The sequence below is a fragment of the Osmerus mordax genome, chromosome 25, assembly GCF_038355195.1.
Source record: "Osmerus mordax isolate fOsmMor3 chromosome 25, fOsmMor3.pri, whole genome shotgun sequence".
NCBI classification, from domain to species: Eukaryota; Metazoa; Chordata; class Actinopteri; order Osmeriformes; family Osmeridae; genus Osmerus; species Osmerus mordax.
This window is the reverse complement of record NC_090074.1, coordinates 4,246,224-4,269,398: the sequence shown is the minus strand read 5'-3', so window position 1 is coordinate 4,269,398 and position 23,175 is coordinate 4,246,224. Positions and strand designations below refer to the sequence as shown.

The 23,175-nt window shown below is 48.7% G+C and overlaps 1 protein-coding gene across 1 annotated transcript in view; it reads right to left on the bottom strand.

Annotated features, from left to right (window-relative positions):
- gria3a (glutamate receptor, ionotropic, AMPA 3a) overlaps nucleotides 1–23,175 on the bottom strand; it is a 54,054-nt gene that overhangs the window by 4,475 nt on the left and 26,404 nt on the right. The window contains 10 exon segments of the mRNA XM_067229103.1: nucleotides 2,929–3,043; nucleotides 3,867–4,114; nucleotides 8,487–8,685; nucleotides 10,039–10,412; nucleotides 11,699–11,905; nucleotides 13,808–13,915; nucleotides 15,367–15,471; nucleotides 15,678–15,845; nucleotides 16,394–16,555; nucleotides 16,695–16,750. Of these exon segments, the coding sequence (XP_067085204.1) occupies nucleotides 2,929–3,043; nucleotides 3,867–4,114; nucleotides 8,487–8,685; nucleotides 10,039–10,412; nucleotides 11,699–11,905; nucleotides 13,808–13,915; nucleotides 15,367–15,471; nucleotides 15,678–15,845; nucleotides 16,394–16,555; nucleotides 16,695–16,750 (1,742 nt within the window).

The following is a 23,175-nucleotide window of genomic DNA, read 5'->3' as shown; positions in this document are numbered from 1 at the left end:
TCTAGCTTCTGAAATTTGACAAAAATATATCACATTTTAAACACATGTATTGCAAAGATGCTCTCAGAACTTAACGATGAAGTTAGTATTTACATTTAGTCATTTAGCAGACACTCTTATCCAGAGCGACTTACAGTAAGTACAGGGACATTCTCCACAAGGCAAGTAGGGTGAAGTGCCTTGCCCAAGGACACAACGTCAATTGACACGGCAAGGAATCAAACCTGCAACTTTCTGATTACTAGTCCGATTCCCTAACCGCTCAGCCACCTGACTCCCTAGTATGCAAAAAAGTATCCGCAGATTTGGCTACATAATGCTCCTGGTAATGGGATGTTGTTATGAGAATGGTAGCCAAGACCCATGGGATGTTAGATAAAGGTTAACCTGGCCTCTGAATGGACACTATTCTCCCAAGACAGACCATAATGTAGACAGACATGAGACACAGGCTGGCTGATAGTTTAAAAGGACACTATGCCCTTCAGTGACCGGTCCTGGGGAGATAGAAATCCTAGTGACTAAGGAAAGGCAATAATCTGAGGAAATCTTTTTCGCACTACGTTCCCAAACAGGAAGGCGTCTAACTCCTTTCTTACGACATAATGATACTGTCTATTCTAGTGTCTCATTGTATCACAGGCTTATCGAAATAAGGACATGCTGTGAATTCCACAAAGTCACTCCGATAAAACACAAAGGAGCACGTGAGAAGATGTCTTCCATCGCACGGAACTTGTATCTGGTCGCTCACTAGGTCAGGTGTCTCACAAGGATGTGGACCACCTCACCGGTTGGCTATTAGCAGACGTCACCGAGCAACGGTGGGCCGCGCTGCCCGGGCGAAGGGAGACGACTGTTCCCTGCGTGTCAGTCCACTAGCAGAGGCTTTGACGTGAAGTGACATGAGATGGTGGCTGCCTGCGCATGCCTGTCACATGGCTGTGACCTTGTGACGGTTACTGTTGGCAGGGAGACATGAGGGGGTCATCCTAATATTTATCTAGGCCAACGACTTAAGGGGCAGAGTGAAAAAGAAAACCTATTCGATTCCCTTAAGAGAGCTTATCATAGTCTGGAGTGGAGAGGTGGTCAGTATTAAATACCAGCCCTGAGTGAATCAGATCTGATGATATGTCTATCTCATTTGTATATATTTACACTACTTCCCCTTCGATAAAGTCGATAAAGTGCATACAACTACTATATTGCAGGTCCAGTGGGCCAGTTTCAATTTCTAAGGAGCTAGTGAAGGGGAGTCAATCTGCTGGCTCCTCGCTTCACAGTTGGGTTAGTTGATACGAACTGTGAACTTGATATGTCTAGGAGATAAAGCTATAAAACAAAGACAAACAATGAATAACACCCACAATATGAACAAGTCATGCATAATATTAAACCTGTAACCCACAGCAACAACACTGAGGCACTGTAATATATAGAGGAAACATGACGCACTTAAAAACATGATTAAAGGTAATAAATAATGAACCAATTCTCATACATACACACATATTTATACCAAACACTAATCAGCAAAATCCCATAAGAATTGATTTAATAAACCTGAATGTTTGTTCTATAGTACTTAAAGCAACAGATTAAATTGTGTTTGCTGACATTTAGGTGATCCGTGTTAAGCCTAGTTGAATTCCTCGCTCAGTGGTTATTACATACAATATATTTGAAGCATGCGGTTAAATTACCAACAAATGCATTTTTTGCGAACAAAATAACAAACAAGAAATGTGGCAGTCAGGTGTGATACCATAACTCTCTGTACCAAGGCGTCGAGACACATCGCTAGTGGGAAGGGACGGCTTCTTTGTGTTGCTCTGCGGGTAGTATCCATATCCCGCTTACTCTCAGGAATGAATGACTAGTGTCAGCAACATCAAAGCGAGCCCGTCCCGTCCCTCGCAATGTGCCCGAGTGCGCTGCGTTCACGATGCAAGCAGAGGAGTCGCGTGAGATAGAGGCTGATCTCGCCGTGCCCTCGCACGGCCACACAAGGTCGGGTCGGGGTTCCCCAGCCTCCTCCTGCGTGTCATTGGTCAGGGGTTCCGGCCGTGGAGAGACTTTGAGCGGCCTTGGACTGAGACCAGCCAACGGAATCTGTCGGGGTGACAAACTGAAACTTTTTCTTTTTTTTTACAAAAATGAGACGATGTTGTACGACAGACATAAGTTTGGACCGTTTAGATCACTTTGTCATTAGAATTCTCACGTTTGCCTGGAATGCTTCGTCCCCTCAAGACTAGCTGTTGCCTCGCCTGCCCTCGCACCAAAGGTTAGTGGCAACTTGGAGAGTGCTACTTAACAGCTTAGTGCTTTATATTCAAAAGGAATTTAGATAAATGATTCATTAAAATTTATTAAGGGATTAGGCCTGCCATCATTCCTGCTGGCGTTATTGCAAGGGAAATGCACTAATATCTACATCTATCTCATGTCTATCAAATTTCATTAAGCAGAACCTTAACATTTCATTCCAACACATTGCCCTGTGGATGTTAAAAACAGAGGAATGGCCAATCGGCTTTTGACATCCACAGGTCAAATCGCTAAACCCTATCGCCTAGCCAACATAACGGCCCTACTAAGTCGTATTCCACAGGTGTGGTCATACTGGTTGACACAGCCAGCTTCTCTGCTCTCATTCCTGCCCTTCCAGTTAGCCCCTGTCTGAATACTTCAACACTAACTGGTATTTTTCCTCCATTAGCCAAGTAAAGGGTTCCGAGTTAGATCTCAGTTGCATGATCCAATAGAAAAAAAGCTACTTGTTTTTTTTTTGGTTTGGGTTTTTCTTTAGGGGGAGCAGTATTGGGGCTGTGGTTGTGGCCCAAACACTGTAGGTTACAGTGATGACAGCCTTGCCGATTACTCTACTCTACGATACCCGACTTTGGTGACATTGAGGCTGACCTTGGAGTCACCTCCCCCGCTGCCGCACTCTCCCTTGTCGTACCACCATTTGTTTTTCAATTTGTCCAAGAGGCCTTGCTCATTCAGTTTTAACACTGCCAGGTTAACAGCATTTCTTGAAACGATAAAACATGACTTGTAAGAAAATGAACAGGTCCGTGAGAAATCTAATACGTAGAATATTAGCAATAGCAGTACTCATAATCATATCAATGGTTTATAAAAAGGGGAGCACGAAAAGGACAAATTGGTCAAAGAATTTCACCGGTGGGGAGAGGTAAGAATCGTTTTACAGCAAAGAAAGTGTAAAATATTAGAGAGGTGGCATGGAGGGTTACATTGCTAAGAACTGAAGGGTGCGGGGATGGGGACAGTTTCGTCACTGAGAATAGAGTAGACGACAACACAGGGCATGCACGTTAACATTCACCACAAGTGACAGTGCAGCTTTTAGCGAGTTTAAGTCAGGAAACACATTGAACTGTTAAATTAGGAAGCAAATGCAAAACTGCCCGAGGGTCACCACAGAGGACAGAAGGGAGGGAAATATTGAGGGGAAAACAGGAACACAAACAAGGACGGGGTGGGAGGGGATGGGGAGGGAGAGGGGGGGGGGCACATCAACAAACAGATGGATTAAGTAAATATGACTATTGTACCCAGAGAAAGAAGAGAGAGAGGGGGGGGGGGTGGAGAAAAGAAGAAAACACAGAGAGATACAAACCGCATCGACGTGACAGAATATAAAAATGGCATTTTACGTCTAGGCTAGGTTAAAAGAACTCAAAATACCGTTAACGTCTGGATGGACCTCAAAAAATAAAATAAAAAAATAAAAAATAAAAGGTTGAGGAGTGAGGAAGGAAAGACAACAGAGACATCAGGGTAGGTGGAATACTATAACAACAAGGAGGACATTGTTATATTATCCCACCCACCTTAATGCAGAGCCTTTCGGTGTGGCCACACCGTAGCCCTTAGAATCGAGGTTGCCGCCCACTTTCATGGTGTCGCATGGCTTCCGCTGCTCAATGTATTCGTTCATAGTGGATTCGAGAAGAAAGGCGAACTTGCCCTTCGACTTTCGTACCCGGGCAACCCCGTCTGGTGTTGTCTTTGCGAACACAGACGGTTCGGCCGATTTCATGTATGACCACATTTTTTCATAAACCGCTATTTTGGAGCGCTGCGTTTGGGGGGGGGAGAGAAAGAGAGAAAACAATAATTAATCAATTGTGCCGTCCGACAAATGTACAGTTTTTACACACGCCCCCCCCCCCCTCTCAAACACAGACACACACACACAGGTTTGACACAAAGTATCCATAAGTCCTTCCAGAATTCAGAGGACAGGATGTGACACAGTGGGCCAGGAGCCAACCGACCGACCGAGAGCCTGAGGTCTGACAAACTGCCAACTCACTTCAAACAAACCGAGGGCGCATGTATCTCATCAGCGCCGCCCCCCCCCCCCCCCCTCGAACGAGCGCGGCCACCTGCTTCCTCTCGACATCGCCTCCCGCCTCCGAGGTCAAGAGGAAGTGAGTCAGCATGCTCTTTGACCTTGGGAGGGTTCGGGGCCTCACCTGCACGGATCGTTAGGTTGCCACCTGGAGGAGCTAAATGACGTGCTGCGCACAGCCCTGCCCTGACTCACGCTGAGCAGCTATAAATGGCCACTGAGTGGCTGACTGCTGGTCTCCGGGGAGCCCGAGAACACGGCAGTCTACAATAGAAGGACAAACATGGACGCCGCATTAAAGTAGGTTAATGTGACCTTCTGCCAAGCCAGTGGGGGAAAGAATTGCCTCAGAGAAAACTTGCCGGTTTGGAAGTTTTTTCACTCGTGAAAAAAGTAGAGTGAATATGAATAGAAAACGTTCGAATAAGGTATCTAATTTGAGTTAAAACGCAAACTATACTGTAAATTGACAGTTTGAATATAGTGTCTGAGTTCCTAAATACGTAGCTTCGACTTCATTGACTATCAACTCTAACTTCAGGCCAGGTATGATCATGGAGAAGACACACAACATAAGGATGGTTCAGGAGGAATGTCTTAAGCCAGACAGATCTGACAAGGTATGTCATTGCAGTAGTGGGCCAACTGTTGGCTGTTGAAGGGCTAGGGTTTGCTATAATCGTAGGAATTGCACAGACACTCTCTGTCTCTCACTCTCACACACACACACACACACATAAAGGGCAAAATTAGCATTGAGCATCCCTAATTCCTCTAATCCGTATCGATTGTGCCGTAAGCGTCATTTCGGATGTGCTCCCCGACAGTCTTTAGAGCCTGTGGGAGTTCCAGAAAGTTCCAGCGCTCTACAGTGTGTCCCAGAAGGGGGCGGGGCACGACTACGTTGGCTCAGGCTCGCCGTCTTAACCTCTCGCGATCGTTTTAAACGAGGTCGAGGAGTGACGCGTCGGAGGAGACAACGCCACGCAGTTGATCTGTGATGCTCATCGTTTACGTAAGCCGAATGGCCCAGAGCGCTGTTGACTGCTTGTCTTGTCTTTATCGGGCCGAAGCTCTTGCTTAGCTCGCCTGCACATTCTGTTAAGTTCGGTTGTGAAATGCAAATCGTTACACCTGAAGCCGGTGAGCCCTTCGACTGGATCAGGCCTGTGAGGCGTCGGACGCCCAGAGGACACATCTCTTTGATGCGCCCCGATAAGGGAGACTGAAATAAATGAGAGCGTGGGTAAACAAATTAATTATTGAACAGCAGAAAAATGGCAGACTCTGCAGTCAAAACATTGTTCTGTGATATGCATATATGCCATCTGCTCCTGTGTTGGCACACCCCACCAAACAACTCCCTGTTCATGTTCAGAAAGGCCAGAGACAGTCATGTCATTGTCACATCATATGGTGTGACAGTTAAGTCTGCTCTCACAGTAAACACAATGTACTGGCTCGCAGACAGCAGCTTTACCTAACCACACTGCCTCTCTCACATGAACACACACATACACACACCCCCACCCCTCTACCTCACACACACCGCCCTCCTCCCCAAGAGAGGTGCGTTTTATCCCCTGCACCACACAGTCACATAAACGGTTCTGGGGGACACCATATGGGAAGCCATCGAGGGGGTGACGGGGCTCAGTGGGAAATGTCGTCGGAAGCTGTTGCATCTTATGCACCAGCAGATGTTGGAGCCTTATGTGTGTGTGTGTATCGATCAAGGGCAGATCTTCTGTGAGAAAAAGGGGTAGGCGGGGGCGGGGGGGGGGGGGGGGGGAACGTCACTACCATCCGGCTTTCAGCTACCACTCATATGTCTCTCCAGTGAAGGGAGATCAAATCTAGCCCTCTGCCTTTGAGGGAAAAAAGGGGGGCCCTTTTGTAAGGGGCCTTGGACGCCCAGCAGACTGAGAGAGAGGAGCTGGCTTGGCTTTCAGCGAAGGTCAGGGGAGGGAGGTCGTTTACACAATGGAGGTGACATGGAGGACTGCACCCAGCGAAGCCAGTAAATGTCACAGAATGTGCTCGAAATGTCAACGCGGGAAACCTGTGAGGGCCCTCTTTGTTGTCACTTAAAGCAAATTCAGACAAGTGATCTCGTGTATCGATAGAGGGCTGCACCACATCCGATATACAAAAATGTAGAGAGAAATGTACAAATATCTTATCCGAATTACAGAACAAGAACTCGATGGGTAACTTCATAAAGAATTTAACAGAAGCTGGATCTGTGATGGATTTAGACCCGGGATTTAATCAAGCTTGACATCTGCACAGTTTCTGTCGAAGGGACTGCTAGCGTAAATTATACTAAATGACGATAATACTCCGTGACAAGCTTGACCATACTGTGTAAACAGTGTGTAATTTCTGGCTCTTATGAAATGCATGCTTCTCTGTCGGCGTTACTGGTTGTCAGCAATCACATTTCGGCTAAAGGACTCTAAAGCTCAGCCTTCAATGTTATGCCCATTCCAATTACTATGTTGCATTTGTGGCAGTGTTTGACTTCAATCTGCAGTCCACCAACATTTCAATGATTGTTTATGCACGGCTGACCCCCTCACGGAATCAATTTACATTTTTACATTTAGTCATTTTAGCAGACGCTCTTATCCAGAGCGACTTACAGTAAGTACAGGGACATTCCCCCGAGGCAAGTAGGGTGAAGTGCCTTGCCTAAGGACACAACGTCATTTGGCAGAGCCGGGGATCGAACCAGCAACCTTCTGATTACTAGCCTGATTCCATAACCGCTCAGCCACCTGACTCCACCTGACACCTGACTCTATTCATAGGTCGCAAGTCACAACTTCCTGGTTTTTGTCCCACCCATCTGAAAACGACCAACCGGCTCCCACGCTGCGGCTCAAACACCCCCCAGCTGTCCGTCCATCTACCAACCCATCCTGGCAACGCTTCACAAGCCACTCGCTTGTGTCCATCCCGCTGGCAATCCACAACAGGGATGAGCAGACAAATACATCATTTGCAGTCGGCCGGCATGCGTGGAGGCCCGCCCTCACTCTTGGATCCTCCTTTGGCCAATTATACAAAAGAGTGAGCTCCATTAAAATTCAACCTATTGAACCAGAGATGCTGCAGCTCCCGCTGTGACAGTCGGAGAGGACCGGGTCACGGCGGAGGATGATATATCAACAAAAGTCCTGTTGAAACGAGACAAAAGAGTTCCCATTCCTCCACGTTCACCGACCCCACGAAAGAGCTTACAGCGAAACGAACACCATACTCAGTGTCAGTTTATCCGCTTTATCCGCAGTTTATCCAGAATATCATTCCTGAAATGCTTTGACAACAAAGCCAAGAGGCAGGAACTGGGAGACTGGCACGAGCGCTTGATGTAAATCCTGTGAGGATCCAGACAGGCTGAAGGTGAGCGTTTGAGAAATCACCAGCCTGCATGTCATCACAGATGATTTCCGTTGGCCTGTGGCTACGTGACTCTAATTAACCAGCACATCTTTCCTGAAGAACGTATTTAAAACGTATCTCGCCTCTATTAATCTGAGGCCTTTTTTTCCCTTCACTCCTATCCTCGGTTTTAATTAAAAGTTATCGAGGATGACTGCTGAGTCGTGACATTTCCAGTTTTCAAGCAGCGAGGCGGGAACTGGGTCACTCATTATGAAGTCCCTAAACACCTGTCAATTATCTCGGTAGACCGACCTGTGACAAACCGCGGCCTGTCATCCCGTCAAACAAATCATGAACGCGCACATCCATTGGATGGGGCAAGCTGTTATGTCTCCTCTCTAACTGTACATGTACACCTCGTACAGTAACTACAGTGGTTAATTATTCAGTTTGTTCCGTATTTGATGTTTCGGTTTGAAAAACCAGTGATTGAAGCGGTAACTACAGAGGCTTGGCACCCTGTGGGGAATCTTTCACAGACAGATGTTAACTTTTGATAAGCCGTTTGTTAATTGCGTGGCGGCGACATTCTCTGGCAAATTCACACTCAGACAGGTGCAGGACCCCTCTTAAAGATCTGGGTTATTATCCTGAGGACGCTTGCCCTGGCCCGCTTCAGTGGTTAAGCTTCGTTTCTTGTTCTCACCCTAAAGAACTCCTTGGTGGAGCCTGAGTCCAGGGTGCCGTAGGCGATCTCCGTCTGCTTGGCCAGGTCCTCAGCGCTCTCGATGGGGGACACCATCCTCTCCACCGTCAGGAAGGCGGCCAGGTTGGCCGTGTAGGACGAGATGATGATGAGGGTGAAGAACCACCACACGCCCCCGACGATACGCCCCGACAACGACCTGAGGAGAGAAAGGCGGGGGCGGGAGAGCAGAGACGTGAGAGCAGGATGTCCAATCCCGGTGGACGGTGAAGGATGGGGGGGGTGTCTCGTTGTGCCTCATCGTCTTTCGCAGCTCCCTTTGACTGAAATGCCTGGGAGCCGGAAAGATCTTGGATTCACGGCAAATATCACTCACATACCTGGTCGTGTGGTTAACATTCTTCTGACAGGGTGAAACAAGTAAGACCTTTCCTTCAGATTTGCAGCTGTACGGTGGACTGGGCGTACAGCCCAAGTAATGAGCCAAAACTCAAAGCCAACACAGCTTAGTCTGCCTCTGGACAGGGTGAAAATGAGGTCACCACCTTTCACTGGTAGTCATCCATCCCTCCAAAGTCCTCAGGCTATCTACCGAGTGAAAATGAACACTGCACCTAGCAAATAGGACTCCGATAGGTAAACAAAGATCATTTCCGGGCATGAGAGCTGAGAGCGAAAGCTAACATCGACGACGTGAGATAAACATCAAGCGGATCCATGTTTCTAAGTGGTGATCTCCGTGCGATAATTAACGGCCTTTATCCGGGCTCACGGGACACGGGACTTATCCCCCCCCCCCCTCTCTCTCTCGGATCGACATCTTCCGGAACGTTCTCCCATTGATCTTCAATGCTGCTCTACAAATCCCCACCGGTGCCAGACAACAGGAGCCGGACGGCCAGCCTAAACAACGACACCCCCCCAGGGGAGGAACGAAGAACACCAGCGACAACGCGGAGTGATGAGATGGACTTAATGACTGGATGGAAGGGAGGGAAGAGGGGGCGTGCCCGTGATGGGGGGGCCGAATGGGGACACACAAAGCGCTTCATCAGAGTGCAAATGCTTTTCAAAATGGCCGCCACTTTAAATACATTATATGCACCAGGCTGATGACCGTAAAATGGGACATGCAGCAAAAACACGGTAGCCCTCCAAGAGTCATGAGAAACGCAGGCAGCTACTCACGGTTGTAATGACCCTGTGCATTTTACAGTCCCCGGCATGGTGAATATAAGTTATTTTGTGGATGCAATGCGCCACTGCTAGCATGCAGCCTGGAGATTGGACTGAGAGCGGAGGGTGTGATGGCATGCTTGCAGGGGAGGAGAGAAGAAAGGTGGATGAGGGAGGGGTGGAGGGTGGAGGATGGAGGTGAGGCGAGGGTGAGTGGAGGGCACAAAAAAAAAAGAAAAAAAGCACAACCAGATCCCCAAAATAACATATATGCACCATGGCATTATGGAGATGTCACATGACCATAAAATGCAGAGGAGGAAGATGAGGATGATCTATGACGGTTGACGGAACAGGAAGTCACACAAGAACCAACCTTGGTGAGATATCGCATCCTTGCTGCATGAAGGCGCCCAGGGAGAACCACAGGCTATTAAAAATCCCAAAGTCGTTCGGAGGGTCCGGAGGAGTCTGGGGGTCTTTGGCTTCGTCGTTCTCGTCCAAGTGCCACTCGTAAGGGCTGAAACGGCTGACCAGGAAGAGCACGACGCTCACGCCGATATAAGCAAACACTATACACATCCAGATCTCATAGGCCAGCGGGTCCAGGAAAGAGAACACGCCAGGCTTGGATTTCTGAGGCTTCTTTATCATAATGGAGATCCCCAGGCTCATAAAAGGCTTAGAGAAGTCTATCACTTCCTCCCGTACCAACGTAATAGTAAGCGGTGCGACGGCTATATCGGCTCTCTGGAAAAATGAGAACAGGCACAGTACGGGGTTAGTCCTCCAGAGAAAAAGACATGCGACACATACTATAGACTATCAGTGCGTTATCTAAAATCCCCTGAAACGATGGCATGACCCACCCAAAACAAAGTGGATTTGATTGTTTCTAGATAGAGCAATCCGGTCATGAGGCAATTTTGAACGTTTCCTTTGGCAATAATGCATTTTTGAAAGGAAACCCAGTTTGAATGGGGGACACTATGAAAAATGATCATGGATTAGAAGAATGTGTCAAATACATTTGAGAGGTGGTGAGCGAGAACCTGCCATATTAAAATGGGTCAATATGAGTTAGCGTCAGCGGTGACTGTCTTTGCCTTTAATCCACCGAGCACATTACTCATTCCCGGTCTACAGTGTGGAGAAAGAAGTTGAAAAAGCTTATCCAAACAGCCTTTGAAAAATGTGAATCTGCTTTTTGTATTCAGCAGCAGGTATATTAGATTCACCTCAAAGCTTCGCAGGCCTTACGCATAATATCTCGCCAAGGTAATAAATGTTCGTGCGATAGTCTCCTAGGTTTAAAATGGATAGCTGGATCCGCCAGTGACTTATTACTATGTAAATTGCATACAACGACTTGGGACGACCTTAGTTAGGGTTGGGTAGGAGGGTCTCTCCGCCAAACACGGCTCGTAGCGACTCCACGCTCTATACCTCACGTCCTAATTTACATATGAATGGTATATTAAGGGTCCTTCGTGTTTATTGTTGATGCAATGAGGTGTCTCAGGGCTTCTCAATTACAACGGAGGATCATCTTTCACTCTTTCTACGCTCAGACAAGAGGCGCAGAGCAGAGCATTCTGCAAAATGATCATTATGACGGCAATGCGTTCTTTCATGTTAAATTAAGATGCAATCAAAGCATGGCTTAAATTCAAACTGACAAGCAGATGTTTTTTTTCGTTTTTTTCATTTTCCCAGCTCCCAGGCTGCTGTCATTGTTCCTTTATGAAACATTAAGCGTTTTGCAGTCGGTGTTTGACGCAGGAAGAACATTGCTAACTCCCCTGACAAGACATGTAGTGATTCACAACCTGACACACTCAGTCACTAAGCATGATTTATGGGCGATATAAAATGAGTATTATTTGGTAAGCTCTACTTGGAAAAACATAATAACATGACACATTCGTATTTGCTGTATGAGGTTCTTGATGGATGGATGGATGGATGCTACATTATTTACTGGCAGTCGATGCTCCCCATGTTGGCTCCATGTTAACATCAGAAGAGACACTTACCCCATATACCAGTTCCCCCACCATCCCGTTCCACGTCTTGGTTTCTGGGTCTCGGGCGCCGTACTTTCCGTCCGTCACTATCGACAGTTTGTATCTTATCCCCACATGTTTCGCTATTTCGGAAGCTAAATCAACACAGTAGCCTTCATATCTCTCATTCCCCTCCATCTGCAAATGGTTTCTCTTGTACATCACGTAGGGAGCTTCCTGTTAATTAAACACAGGTCGAGGGTTTATAGTTCGGCTCGCGCACGTCTGCACCCGTGCCAGGCCTCCTTCCGCCCGCACAAGGCCGTGACTGCTGGCATGCACACAGAGGCATGCAGACAGTCAGACATACAGACAGATAGACGGACAGACAGACGAGGAAAAGTCACACAGACCGAGGACACAAACAGAAGCGCTTGGGCCAAAAAAGAAGCGCCACGCGGGGAAGGGCAAGCCGGGTGGGCATTGTCAAGGGTGCTGCCGACCCGGATCCACAGCCAAACGCAGCAAGCCTCTAATGGCAGCGTCAGGGCCACAGCCAGAGGCCTGGGCGGTATACAAAGGGGGGGAGTGGGGGGGGGTGGGGGTGTTTAAGTAGCAGGATTCCCTCATGCTAACCCCGTCGGACGGCAGAGTCTACGGGGTCTGGGTGGAGGTTGCATTTGCTCTGCATTGGCATTGTAGGAGGGGGCGGGGGGGAGGGGCGCGCGGGGGGGGGGGGGGGGGGCAGGTTGCCTGGGAGCGTGGGGACATGTTCCCCTTCGTCAAGTAAATGTCAATGACAGCGCAGGGACCTTCTCATCTCCTTTTCAACACCATCAAACACGGCCCCCTATGACGTAACGTCCGTTGAGTGCTGATCTGACAGACGGATACATTGGAAAGTGTGGGACGACATCAAAATGGAGGTTGCGGCCCTTTTTTGGCCCCTCGTCTCCAGAATTGCGAGGATATCTCTTCCAAGTTCAATAACAGCCCAGGCGATGGCACAAGTATGAAAGACCACCCCCGGGTGAAACTCCGGTCGATCACTTTCTGTTCTGATAGTATCTTGACAACCCCCTGTGCTAAGAGGGAGGTCTTCCACAGACAGTCGTAGACAGCGAATGACAACATCTAATGAGATGATCGCCTAAAATGTGAAAAGACTACAAAAGGCACGACATGAATGGCTATGGTAATTGCTATGGTCTCCTAGCACTTGCCTGAATGTCTTGTGTCTAATCAGGTACGGTGATGCAGTCTAATGAGTATGAACATGACATGCTACTCGAGACATCAGGATGACAATGTCCGACTTTCGTATTCTGATTTTGCCTAAGATGCGCACATAATAGGCAGAGTCAGAAAGAAGGCCACGGTTTTAAATGTAAGATAAGGCGTACCTTATTTTACATTTAAAAATGACCAACATGAGCTAAGTAACCTAACTTGAACAACCTCTCTTTGTCTCCATCCTTAAATGGCTCCGTCCCTTTCTCTGGTGGCTAACACTAGCCTGGCTGTCTAGCCCTAACCCTTGCCCTAGTCTGAGCCAAGATAGAAGGGTGATTAAAGGAAGCCTGGATGCGTGGTTATACTTCAGTACAGAACTGATAATAGACAATTCAAGAAAGATTTGATTAAGGTCATCAAATCCCAAATCTAAGAGCCTCGGATTATTTCCACCCTACTCAAATGTGTGGTGATCTTGCATCTCTGGCAAAGAAAACAATTTATCCTTCTCGTTTGTGTGTCTCTCCCAGATGTCATTGACCATTTACTTCACGAGTAAGAAACAGGGTTTTTTTTTTTTTTTACTTACGTTCTACGTTATGCACTGAATGTGTATAAGATGAAGTCTAGTCTCTATCATTACCATTAACAAAGCCGTTATTGTGATGTCACTGCTACAACAGGCCACCGTAAGATGATAAATTAAAATGCTTTGTCACCCACACGGATACAGTTGAAACACTCTTGGTGAATCGACTGTTTCAACATGTAGTGAGTGGATGGAAAGCAACACAAAAGAAAATAGTTCTGCCCTCCTAGGACCGAATGTAACAATGGACACCTTGACCTTGATTGGCAGAATTCTTTTTTTAGGTGGAACATTGAAAATCTGCTTGGAAAGTGTACCATGATAGTAGTGACCACAATCGTTCGGTTTTCCACAGAAGCAGTCTCGTTGGTGACATGCTGATCCATAATATATACAAATTTCTCGTATTCATTCCAGTACCCGATCTGAAAGTGACATAAAAAGATCAATGTTATCACAAGAAAACAAGCAGTCAACAAAAAACATTTAGCCAGTAGCTCTCTAGAACCCTCCAAGTGACGTTGGAAGGTTCTAGCATGGCATTATAAGAACTGTGGGACTGTGTGATGTGTGTGTGAGATAACGAGCCTGGACTGGCATGGTATTTGGATATAACCATAGCTAAACTTACAGCAGGGAGGGAAAAGGCATTCAACTCCCAGCTAATCTCCCTCTTTGCCCTGTGGCTTCACTGCAGAGGCACTGTTCCTTACATAACTAGGAAGCAGGGAAACGTCTGCATGCAGGCATTATTAATACCGGCAAAATAGACGAACTAAATACAGATTATTCAGCCTTGAGGCTTTCAAGCCATAAGGACTTCTCGTCATCTAGTTTACAGACTGGGCCAAAGTTGTGCTACCACTAAATATGTTTTGTCTGTGCTAGCGCGTGTGTGTTTGAACCTATCCAGATTTAACTGCTGAGATTTCCAAAATGTCAGCAGTTAAATCATATGTTCTGCTTTTATTTCCGTTCTGTCCTGTTCAGTTCAACTATATATCTTCTAATACCTCAAGACCTGCAAGGTGCACTCTCTCTCTTACGTAGTAGTCTGGCCAGTATGGGGACACCTCCTCCTGGTGCCAGAGGGCACCCAATCAGTGTCCAGTGTTGGTGACCTACCATGCTGACAGGCCCTGTGTTGGCCACTGAGAGCGCATGTACTGTACGGGTGTGTGTGTGTCTGTGTGTATGTACGTGTATGCTTGCGTGTGTGTGATTGTGCGTTCGCGTCTCTGTGTTTCTGTGTGTCTCTGTGTGTGTGTGTGCTTGTGTGCGGGTGTGCCTGTGCGTATGCGTCTGTGTGTATGTCTCGCTCCATGTGCGTGTCTGTGCGAGTCTATGTGTGTGTCGCTGCGTGCGCGTGTGTCTATGTGTCTGTGTGTGTGTGTCGCCGTGTGAGTGTGTCTGCTTTATTGGCCAATCCATCACTGCTGACAGCCTTGGACTGTACCTCCCCCGGTCGCCCTGGCCCAGTTATGACCGAACACAAAGAGGACACACCAGCCCGGGTCAGAGTCAGGAGCTCAATTAATACTGTAGAAGCCGGCACAGGTGAAAGCTGTTACACTGTCCTCTCTCGCCAACAAAGCTCTCTGCTTCTGCTCAACACACACCTGCTTGGGGTACTGTGCGATATACAGAACAACAGAGGCTCACTTTTGAGGTGTTACGCTTTGAAAATCGTTTGAATGTGTCTGTTTACGTTTGACAGTTGGAGAACACACTGCTCGGATGATGGAAAAAGACAGTTGGATGTCAAATCTACTGGGATATAAAGTTGACCTACATACTTCACCAAAGATTTGAACACATCATTATAAAAGATGATGATCACATTTCTGCTGCTGCTCCGAGCTGTCTGTTCACTCACCTTTTTCGCCCCCCCCAACTTCATCTCGTACACGTCGATGGTGTAGTTCGATCTCCGCCCAAACGGGTCAAACTGGATGTTTCCTGTCATACCTTGAACCTGGACCTGCCACGCATCAACACAGACAACCCTAATAACCTCCACACCAAGATACCCCCTCACATTCACTTTGGTGACTAAGATAAAAATCAACCACACAAAGCAGTTAAACCATCCAACAATATGAATGACACACAAAGAGAGGCGGGCAGGCCAATACTACCGCAGCACTGCTATGGGCCGTGTGTCTCTGTAGTTGGGGACCCTCCTACCATTTTGAGGGCTCTCTCGATGTCGATGCCCTGGCTCCACGGCACCGCGGGGTTGGCCAGGCAGTCCCCGGCACTCCCCCTCCGGGACACATCCACCCGCTGGCGCCGCAGGTAGCGGAACGCCTCCACGATCACCAGGATGGCGTCGTGGGTCAGCGCCGACGTGTACTGCAACACAACGCAAGCGGACCGACCCGGTGAGGACACCGCGGCGACCGGAGCACACCTAGCCTCGTCTGACCGCGCCTCGCCCCCCCCCCCTTCTCGACGGGGGAGAGGGGGTAGGGGAAGCGGCAGGTGACAGCTGTTTCCGCGACTAGTTCTGAGGGCGGACGCGCCCGTGGCGGTCGGTGGCTCGCCGCGGACGGTGACAGCAGGGAGAATAACAGGACGACGCTCAGCCCCAAGGCTGAAGCCGTAAAGAAAGTATTTTCAGACGGCTGTCGTCTGATACGCAGACAGTACATCGTTTCAAAGGAAACCTCGCCTGGCTGCCTGGGCGACCAGCTGACAAGCAGTAACTCAAGTGTTCCTCTGACAGTCTAACAGAGCTTTGAAGGCAAATGTTTCTCCTTCGAGTGATTATCTGCCGTATTTTAGTTCTGAGTAACACTCCTTGTGGTATTTTTGAGCCTTTGGTAAGTTTTTGACAAATGACAAGTGGAGGAGAAGGAGAGAACGTTGGAGGAGAAGGAGCGTTCGGCACTGGCAGGTACCTTCAGCGGGGTGTTCTTGGCCTCGGGGAACTCTCTCTCGTCCAGACGCTCCCAGCGTTGGAGGAACTGCTGGACGATGGGGCTCTCGGCGTTGATGATCTGGAAGCCAGTGATGTTGGCTCCGCCGGAGAACACCTTGTCCAGGCTTATGTTGGAGAAGCCCTGGAGAAGAGGAAGATCATTAGCGGTCGGAGAACAACTCGGTTCCTCGGCACGGTGTGCAACACAGCAGAAAGGGTTTTTCTCCAGGAGATGAAGATGTGAAAATGGAGATGTTCTGAGGGTCTGTGAAAGGACTCACCAAATTGGCGAGGATGTAATGGTAACCTCTGCTGTTTTTCCCCAGGGTCACCACCTACAATGGGGTAAAGAAAGTCTAAGGTAAGTTACTGTCCGATGGGACATTGTGTACTTTATGGCACTGGACTCCACGGACAGCACAAAATGCAAACAACAGGATGTGTCTCATCGGGTTCTGCTATCGTGACTCAACGCCACACTTCATTGGCAAACTGGAAATGAATGCAACAACGATGCCCAAGCTGTAACCTGCGCTGGAAAACACAGATTAATTGGATTTCTAATTCAAAGCCTCATCACAGTTTGTTTGTGTGTGTGTGTGTGTGTGTGTGTGTGAACATGTTTTCTCTTAAACATGGCAGTGCTTGGGTGTTTCTCAGAGTGTGTGTGGGGATGAGGCTTGGTGCTGTGATGACAATGTGTGCTCCTTCGCATTACCGTCAGCGAGTAGAATAAGGTCAGGACGAGGGCCCTGCAGAGAGATTTGCCTTTCATAACACGTCCTCGAACCAAAAAGCGCTCTTGTGCCATTTTCTGCTATGGCTACCACAGGGCTGCTTTATAGACTTAATTAGGACAGAAAATATTCCCTGTAAAACCATGGAGGCATACAGAAAAACATTTGCTGTTGTGTTTACACTAATGACCCAGCTTACTAAATCCACAAGCCCCCTCTCCTATTCTCTCCATCTCACATGATGTGGAGGCTTTCATAGAAAATACCGTTCTGAGGGGGTGGGTGAGTTTTTTTTTTCTCCTGCCTTTCAGTGCCTGTGGGGGATTTTGTCTACCGCACGCCTCCTCCGCAGTTTTGAGTGGAGTATGTTCCAGGTGTCCGGTGCAATCTGTATGCTACCTCGAACTTCAAAATGTTCTGTGAAGAGACATAGATCAAGGTCTATCTACCCAAACGAAGAACACCAGACCAATGCAGCAAAAAAAAGCCCATGTTTTTCTATTCTAAAATGAATCGAACATTCCAGTTCCGTTTCGTGATCCAACCAATCAGCAGGAGAGGGGCAAAACCACAAGGAGCAACACAGGTTGTGCTACCTTGCGTATTGTATTCACTTATCTCCCTCTCTTCCCTCAATGTCACCGAAGGCTGCGCGCCGTGCTTTTGTCCGAAAAAAAGGACACTGTCTGCCTTCCAAGTGTTTGATCCCATTAAAGGACATCCTCACAAACGATCCTGAGCTTCATCTGCGAATGGCCCATCTGCCCCATTTCTCTCTCTCTGCTACCAGTTCTTTCATTCGCACTTGTTCCTTCCACTATCATCTGGTTACTCCTGCTTTAATATCTCCTAATTGTCTCTGGAGGGAGATGGCGTCCTCCATCCTCCAAGGTCACAAATGTGTGTCCCCCCCCACGTTCATATCCTGCAAGATTTCCCTTCCTTCTCCAAATCCTATTACCCTTCCCAGGGAATGTGCTGAGTGATTTCATTGTGTTTGACATTTCCCCGCATCTGCCAGTAACCCCAGTGGTTCCAAGCGCCCCAAACTTTCCTTCTCAGGGGACAATCCTGGAAGGTCTCCTGCTTATTGTCTTATCGTGCGTGGGAACCCAGTTTATGTGTGCGTAGGTGTGGGTGTGTTTGATTGTTGAATGGGGGCAGACAAACAGACAGGCAGACAGGCAGACAGGCAGACAGACAGACAGACAGACAGACAGACAGGCAGACAGGCAGACAGGCAGACAGGCAGACAAACAGGCAGACAGGCAGACAGACAGACAGACAGACAGACAGACAGACAGACAGACAGACAGACAGACAGGCAGACAGGCAGGCAGACAGACAGACAGACAGACAGACAGGCAGACAGACAGACAGACAGACAGGCAGGCAGGCAGACAGGCAGACAGGCAGGCATGCTTGAGGAGTTCAATTAATAAAGAAGAGGGAACAAAAAAAGCCCATCATCTGGTATCCATCCATGTGAGAGGGAACTACGGTGGCCCAAGTGTGACAACACAGCAAGCACTTAATGAAGCTACAGCGCCTTGAGCCACAGGCCAACACTCCCGTCTCGACAGTCACGGAAGAACATCCTGCCATAACACAGACCATTCACTTCTATGGAGGCCTCTAAAATCTTTTTCTTGGCTTTCATGAGGAGGTCGGATATTTTTGTGTGTGGTCATTAACTGTAACTTGGTCTGCTCTGCCATCTTACGCAAGGTCTAGAATGGCCCTGTGTGGTCTAGGATTGTTCTGTGTTAGAGATCTGGTAAATCCAATCAAAATTATAGGGTCTCTTAAGTTTCCTATATGGTGTCTGACTGTGGAATACTGAAATAATATCACATTTTGTCATATGAGCTGGATCGTTTTCTCTCCAATGTCAGAGGGCAGAAATGAGATGGAGGGTTGTGAGCAATGAGCTCAGCTCAGAGGCTAACCACGACTGACTCCCAAACACCCTCAAGTCCACGGAGAGCTTCAAGACTCCTTAAAATGACATTATTATTTGTCACAGATAACTGTGTCTGTTACATAAACAGATCCTACTCACGTTGTGCTCAAGGGATATGCGTGCGTGTATTCATACAGTGTGACTGGACCTTGTTTTAATCCCTAACCACAGTGGGAACCTGAAGGTTTGCCCTCTACTGAGCTGTGTGTGTACAGAACCCTTCGTATAATGATCCTTCATAAGTATTAGTCTGTGGAGTTTTAGCACGACCTTTGCGGCAGATTTGCACTTGTTACCACAAGCTTGTGACCCTGAGGAATTCATGATAAAGTGACAGTTTTTCATGAATCACGAGAGGAAAAAACCCTGTATCCTCTCTGACCTTCCCGCCAACATTCGGCGTGCTTCGTCGAAGGTGGCCGTGGCGAAACCTCGTCAGGTCTCAGCCGCGCCTCGGTCGCCTATCAAACGAACGGATTGTGGTCGTCGGTGCGAGCGGCGATAATTAGTGCGATATCGGTTGCCCCAGGGCGCCTTCTCCCTATCCTGCCGTCTGGCGGGCTAGCGTCTCTCCGGACGCTCCGGGAGTGGCAGCACACGTCTGGGTGTCTCAAGGACGCTTCATTATGTGGGTCGTCACATCAACACTTGCTTCAATATGGGTTCCTTGCGTAAGTAGGACACGGCGCCCCTTAACGGCATACAATCAGCCTACTATAAATAGTTCCTAGCCTCCTAGCCCGAGGGAGGATCTCACACAAAGCCATGTGCCCCGAAAAACAAGATCACTCGGTACCGGGGATAGGGGAGAAGCTTTCTGAGAGCGGCCATTTTGAACCGAGGTCCTTGGCACGTCGTCGAATTCTCTAGACAGACGACATCACAGGCCGTCGGCATGGTGTCAGCGCCAGAGAGAAAGCCCAGATTCGGAGGCGGCGGCGCCACCCCCCAACCCCCTCCCCCCCCCCCCCCCACTAACACCACAGCCATAGGAGCCTGATGTTTCCCCATTTATAATTCATGGGTCGCATGGCGCCTCCCGCCGTTCCACCGGGCGGTTATCGTTTCTCTCTCGGAGAGCTGGTTCCTGCGCGGGCATGCCGGGGGACTTTATGCGTTGATTTGTGGGGACTGGGAGCCTGCCCTCGCCCGAAGGGCTCTCCTGCCATCTGAACGGCCTCAGCCTCCTCATCCCCTCAGTGGAGAACGACTCAGAGCATGAATGGATGAGGCCTGGAGGGAGATAGATAGATAGAGAGAGAGAGAGAGAGAGAGAGAGAGAGAGAGAGAGAGAGAGAGAGAGAGAGAGAGAGAGAGAGAGAGAGCGAGGAGAGAGAGAGAGAAAGAGAGAGAGAGAGAGAGATAGAGAGCAAAAGAGAGAGAGCAAAAGAGAGAAAGAGAGAATGGAGGCAGATCTCCCACAGGCTGCTCATCAATGATAAAGCCACACAGCGGTGTAATCCTGGCCGGAGGATTGGTAACCCGCTGGAATTGAGACGGAGAACGAGTGGAGAGTCAGGGAGAGAGGTGGAGGGAGAGAGAGTAGAGGGAAAAAAGGAGAGAGATTGGAGAGTAAGGGAGAGGCAGGATGGGAAAGAGGGAGGAGAGGAGAGAGAAAGAGAGAGAGAGAGAGAGAAAGGGAGAGAGAGAAAGGGAGAGAGAGGGAGAGAGAGAGAGAGAGAGAGAGAGAGAGAGAGAGAGAGAGAGAGAGAGAGAGAGAGAGAGAGAGAGAGAGAGGTGGGAGACAGAGAGAGAGAGAGAGAGAGAGAGAGAGAGGGAGAGGGAGAGGGAGACAGAGAGAGAGAGGAAGGGAGGGAGGGACGAGGCACACGAGAAAAAAGCCATGTGCAGCAGATCCTCCCTCTGGAGCTGGAACAGGAGGAGCAGCTACTTCCCATCAGTGGACTGGAATTCCACACCAGCACAGAGTGCAGGGGAGGGGAGAGGAGGAGAGAGAGAGGAGTGGAGGAGAGCAGAGGAGAGAGAGGAGAGAAGAGGAAAGAGAAGAGGAGAGAGAGGAGGGGAGAGGAGGAGAGCAAAGGAGAGAGAGAGGAGATGAGAGGAGAGGAGGAGAGAAAGGAGAGCAGAGGAGAGAGAGAGAGGAGATGAGAGGAGAGGAGGAGAGAAGAGGAGAGAGAGGAGAGCAGAGGAGAGAGAGAGGAGAGGAGGAGAGAGAGAGGAAAGGAAAGGACAGGAGAGAGGAGAGGAGGAGAGAGAGAGAGAGGAAAGGAAAGGACAGGAGAGGCAGTGTGGGTTTGCTGTGCATAGTCATCCATTCATCAGTATTACGCATGATACTATCAGTATATGGCATAACAAATAGCAAATGTCACAATTGCTTTGGACACAGCTTTGTGTATTTGCACAGTTTAGTGTATGCAGCCATGCTATCTTCAGACTGAATATATTCCTGTTTCATCTAATGGAGAGACACAGATGTTGGGGAGGATAGGGAAGAGGATGCCTCAACCCAGGGATGCCAGTACCCATTCTAAGGAGTCCGATGACAAATGACTGTAATACGACAGCCGCAAAGAGAGGCCTCAGTCAGCGAGACGGCTTTTAAGGGGAGCCAATCCACTGGAAAGCACTTGGGTGTAGACCCAGCGCTGCTCGAGAACTGCTGTTCTAGCCTGCTTAATTAGAATAGATTCCCCAGAGGAATACTTAGGCTAATGGTTTCTGCAGCATCACAGCCCGGCTCAGCCCAGCAACACCCAGCTCAGCGCGGCTCCTGCCCTTGCCCCAGACAGCAGCGGACTCGGAGCAAGGGGGGGGGGGGGGGGGGGGGGGGGGGGGGGGGGGTGGGGGGGGGGGGGGGGGGAGATAAGATGGCTGAGCAACGTTTCGGTTTTATGTTTGTGGCTGAGAGACTCAGAAATGACGTTAGAAAAGAAAGACGTTTGGGGTGTTGTATGTCGGTGTTTTGAATGTCAGGTTGAAGTATTCATTACGCTGTAGGGAAACGGGGTGCTCAATTGGACGGCCTTGGGAATGTATATGACGGGGGGGGGGGGGATATACTGCGATGCTTTCATTTCGAAGCACGGAAAGAGAACGAATTCACGACGCGTTCGTCGTGTTTTGAAGCCGCACCACGCACGCCGAACTGCACCTCTACAGACATACACTCTTTGATCGATGGTGACAACCGTCCGATCGAGATCTTCGATGTTCGTCAGTATCTCTGATTCCAGATCCCAACACACGGCCCTAATTGTATGATTCTGAATAAGTAGGTTGCTGTTGCCTTCTCAATGGGGACTATGGAAGTGTGGAACGATCCTCCTCCCTTTCATTTCCATCAAATATGGAAGGGATGGTCGATTCAGTCAATACTGGGGCACCACTCTCTCACTTACTGTACTGAAATAGAGTGTGACAGGACCAGGACCTGAGAGAGTCCAGACTGATAGAACATCGACTCGTAGCACTAACAGGGCCCCAGACTGACGGGACATAGAATCTGGGGCTACGACTTGAAAGCGAGAGGAAAGAGAGAACCGTCCATCCTTTGTGGAGGACCTCTGAGCCCTGAACCCTGCCAATAACAACCGGGAGAGAGGAAGACTGGGAGCGATGATGTCCGCTTTAGGATGCAGCCAAATACGGATCACCCCAGGGGAAGAGGAAACTAGATTCAACAGGATACTAAAAATATTTATGATCCAGCTCAACTTTTTCTGTGTGGAAGTCCAAGGCCATTTCCTGGTCTAGGGAGCAAGACGCAATGGTACGGCGCACATGCCTACTCTACATGCTAATACGTAGCCACTGTTTTTTCCGATTCCATAATTATGTCCCCTAGACCAAAATGCCCTCCTTTGACTGGTAATGCGTGCGTATCACTAAAATACCTCGACTTGCCTACTTGCACGGCACGCACACACACAAACACACACTCGCACGCACATCACACTCACGCGCACTGAAATAGGCTATTCGTTTTAATAGTCAAGACTGCCACTAGCACAGTACCTCAGACCAAATAGATTTGAACGTAGAAAACCTTGATGAGCCGTGCTAAAAAAGCCATGAAAAAGAAGCATGAAGCTGGGATAT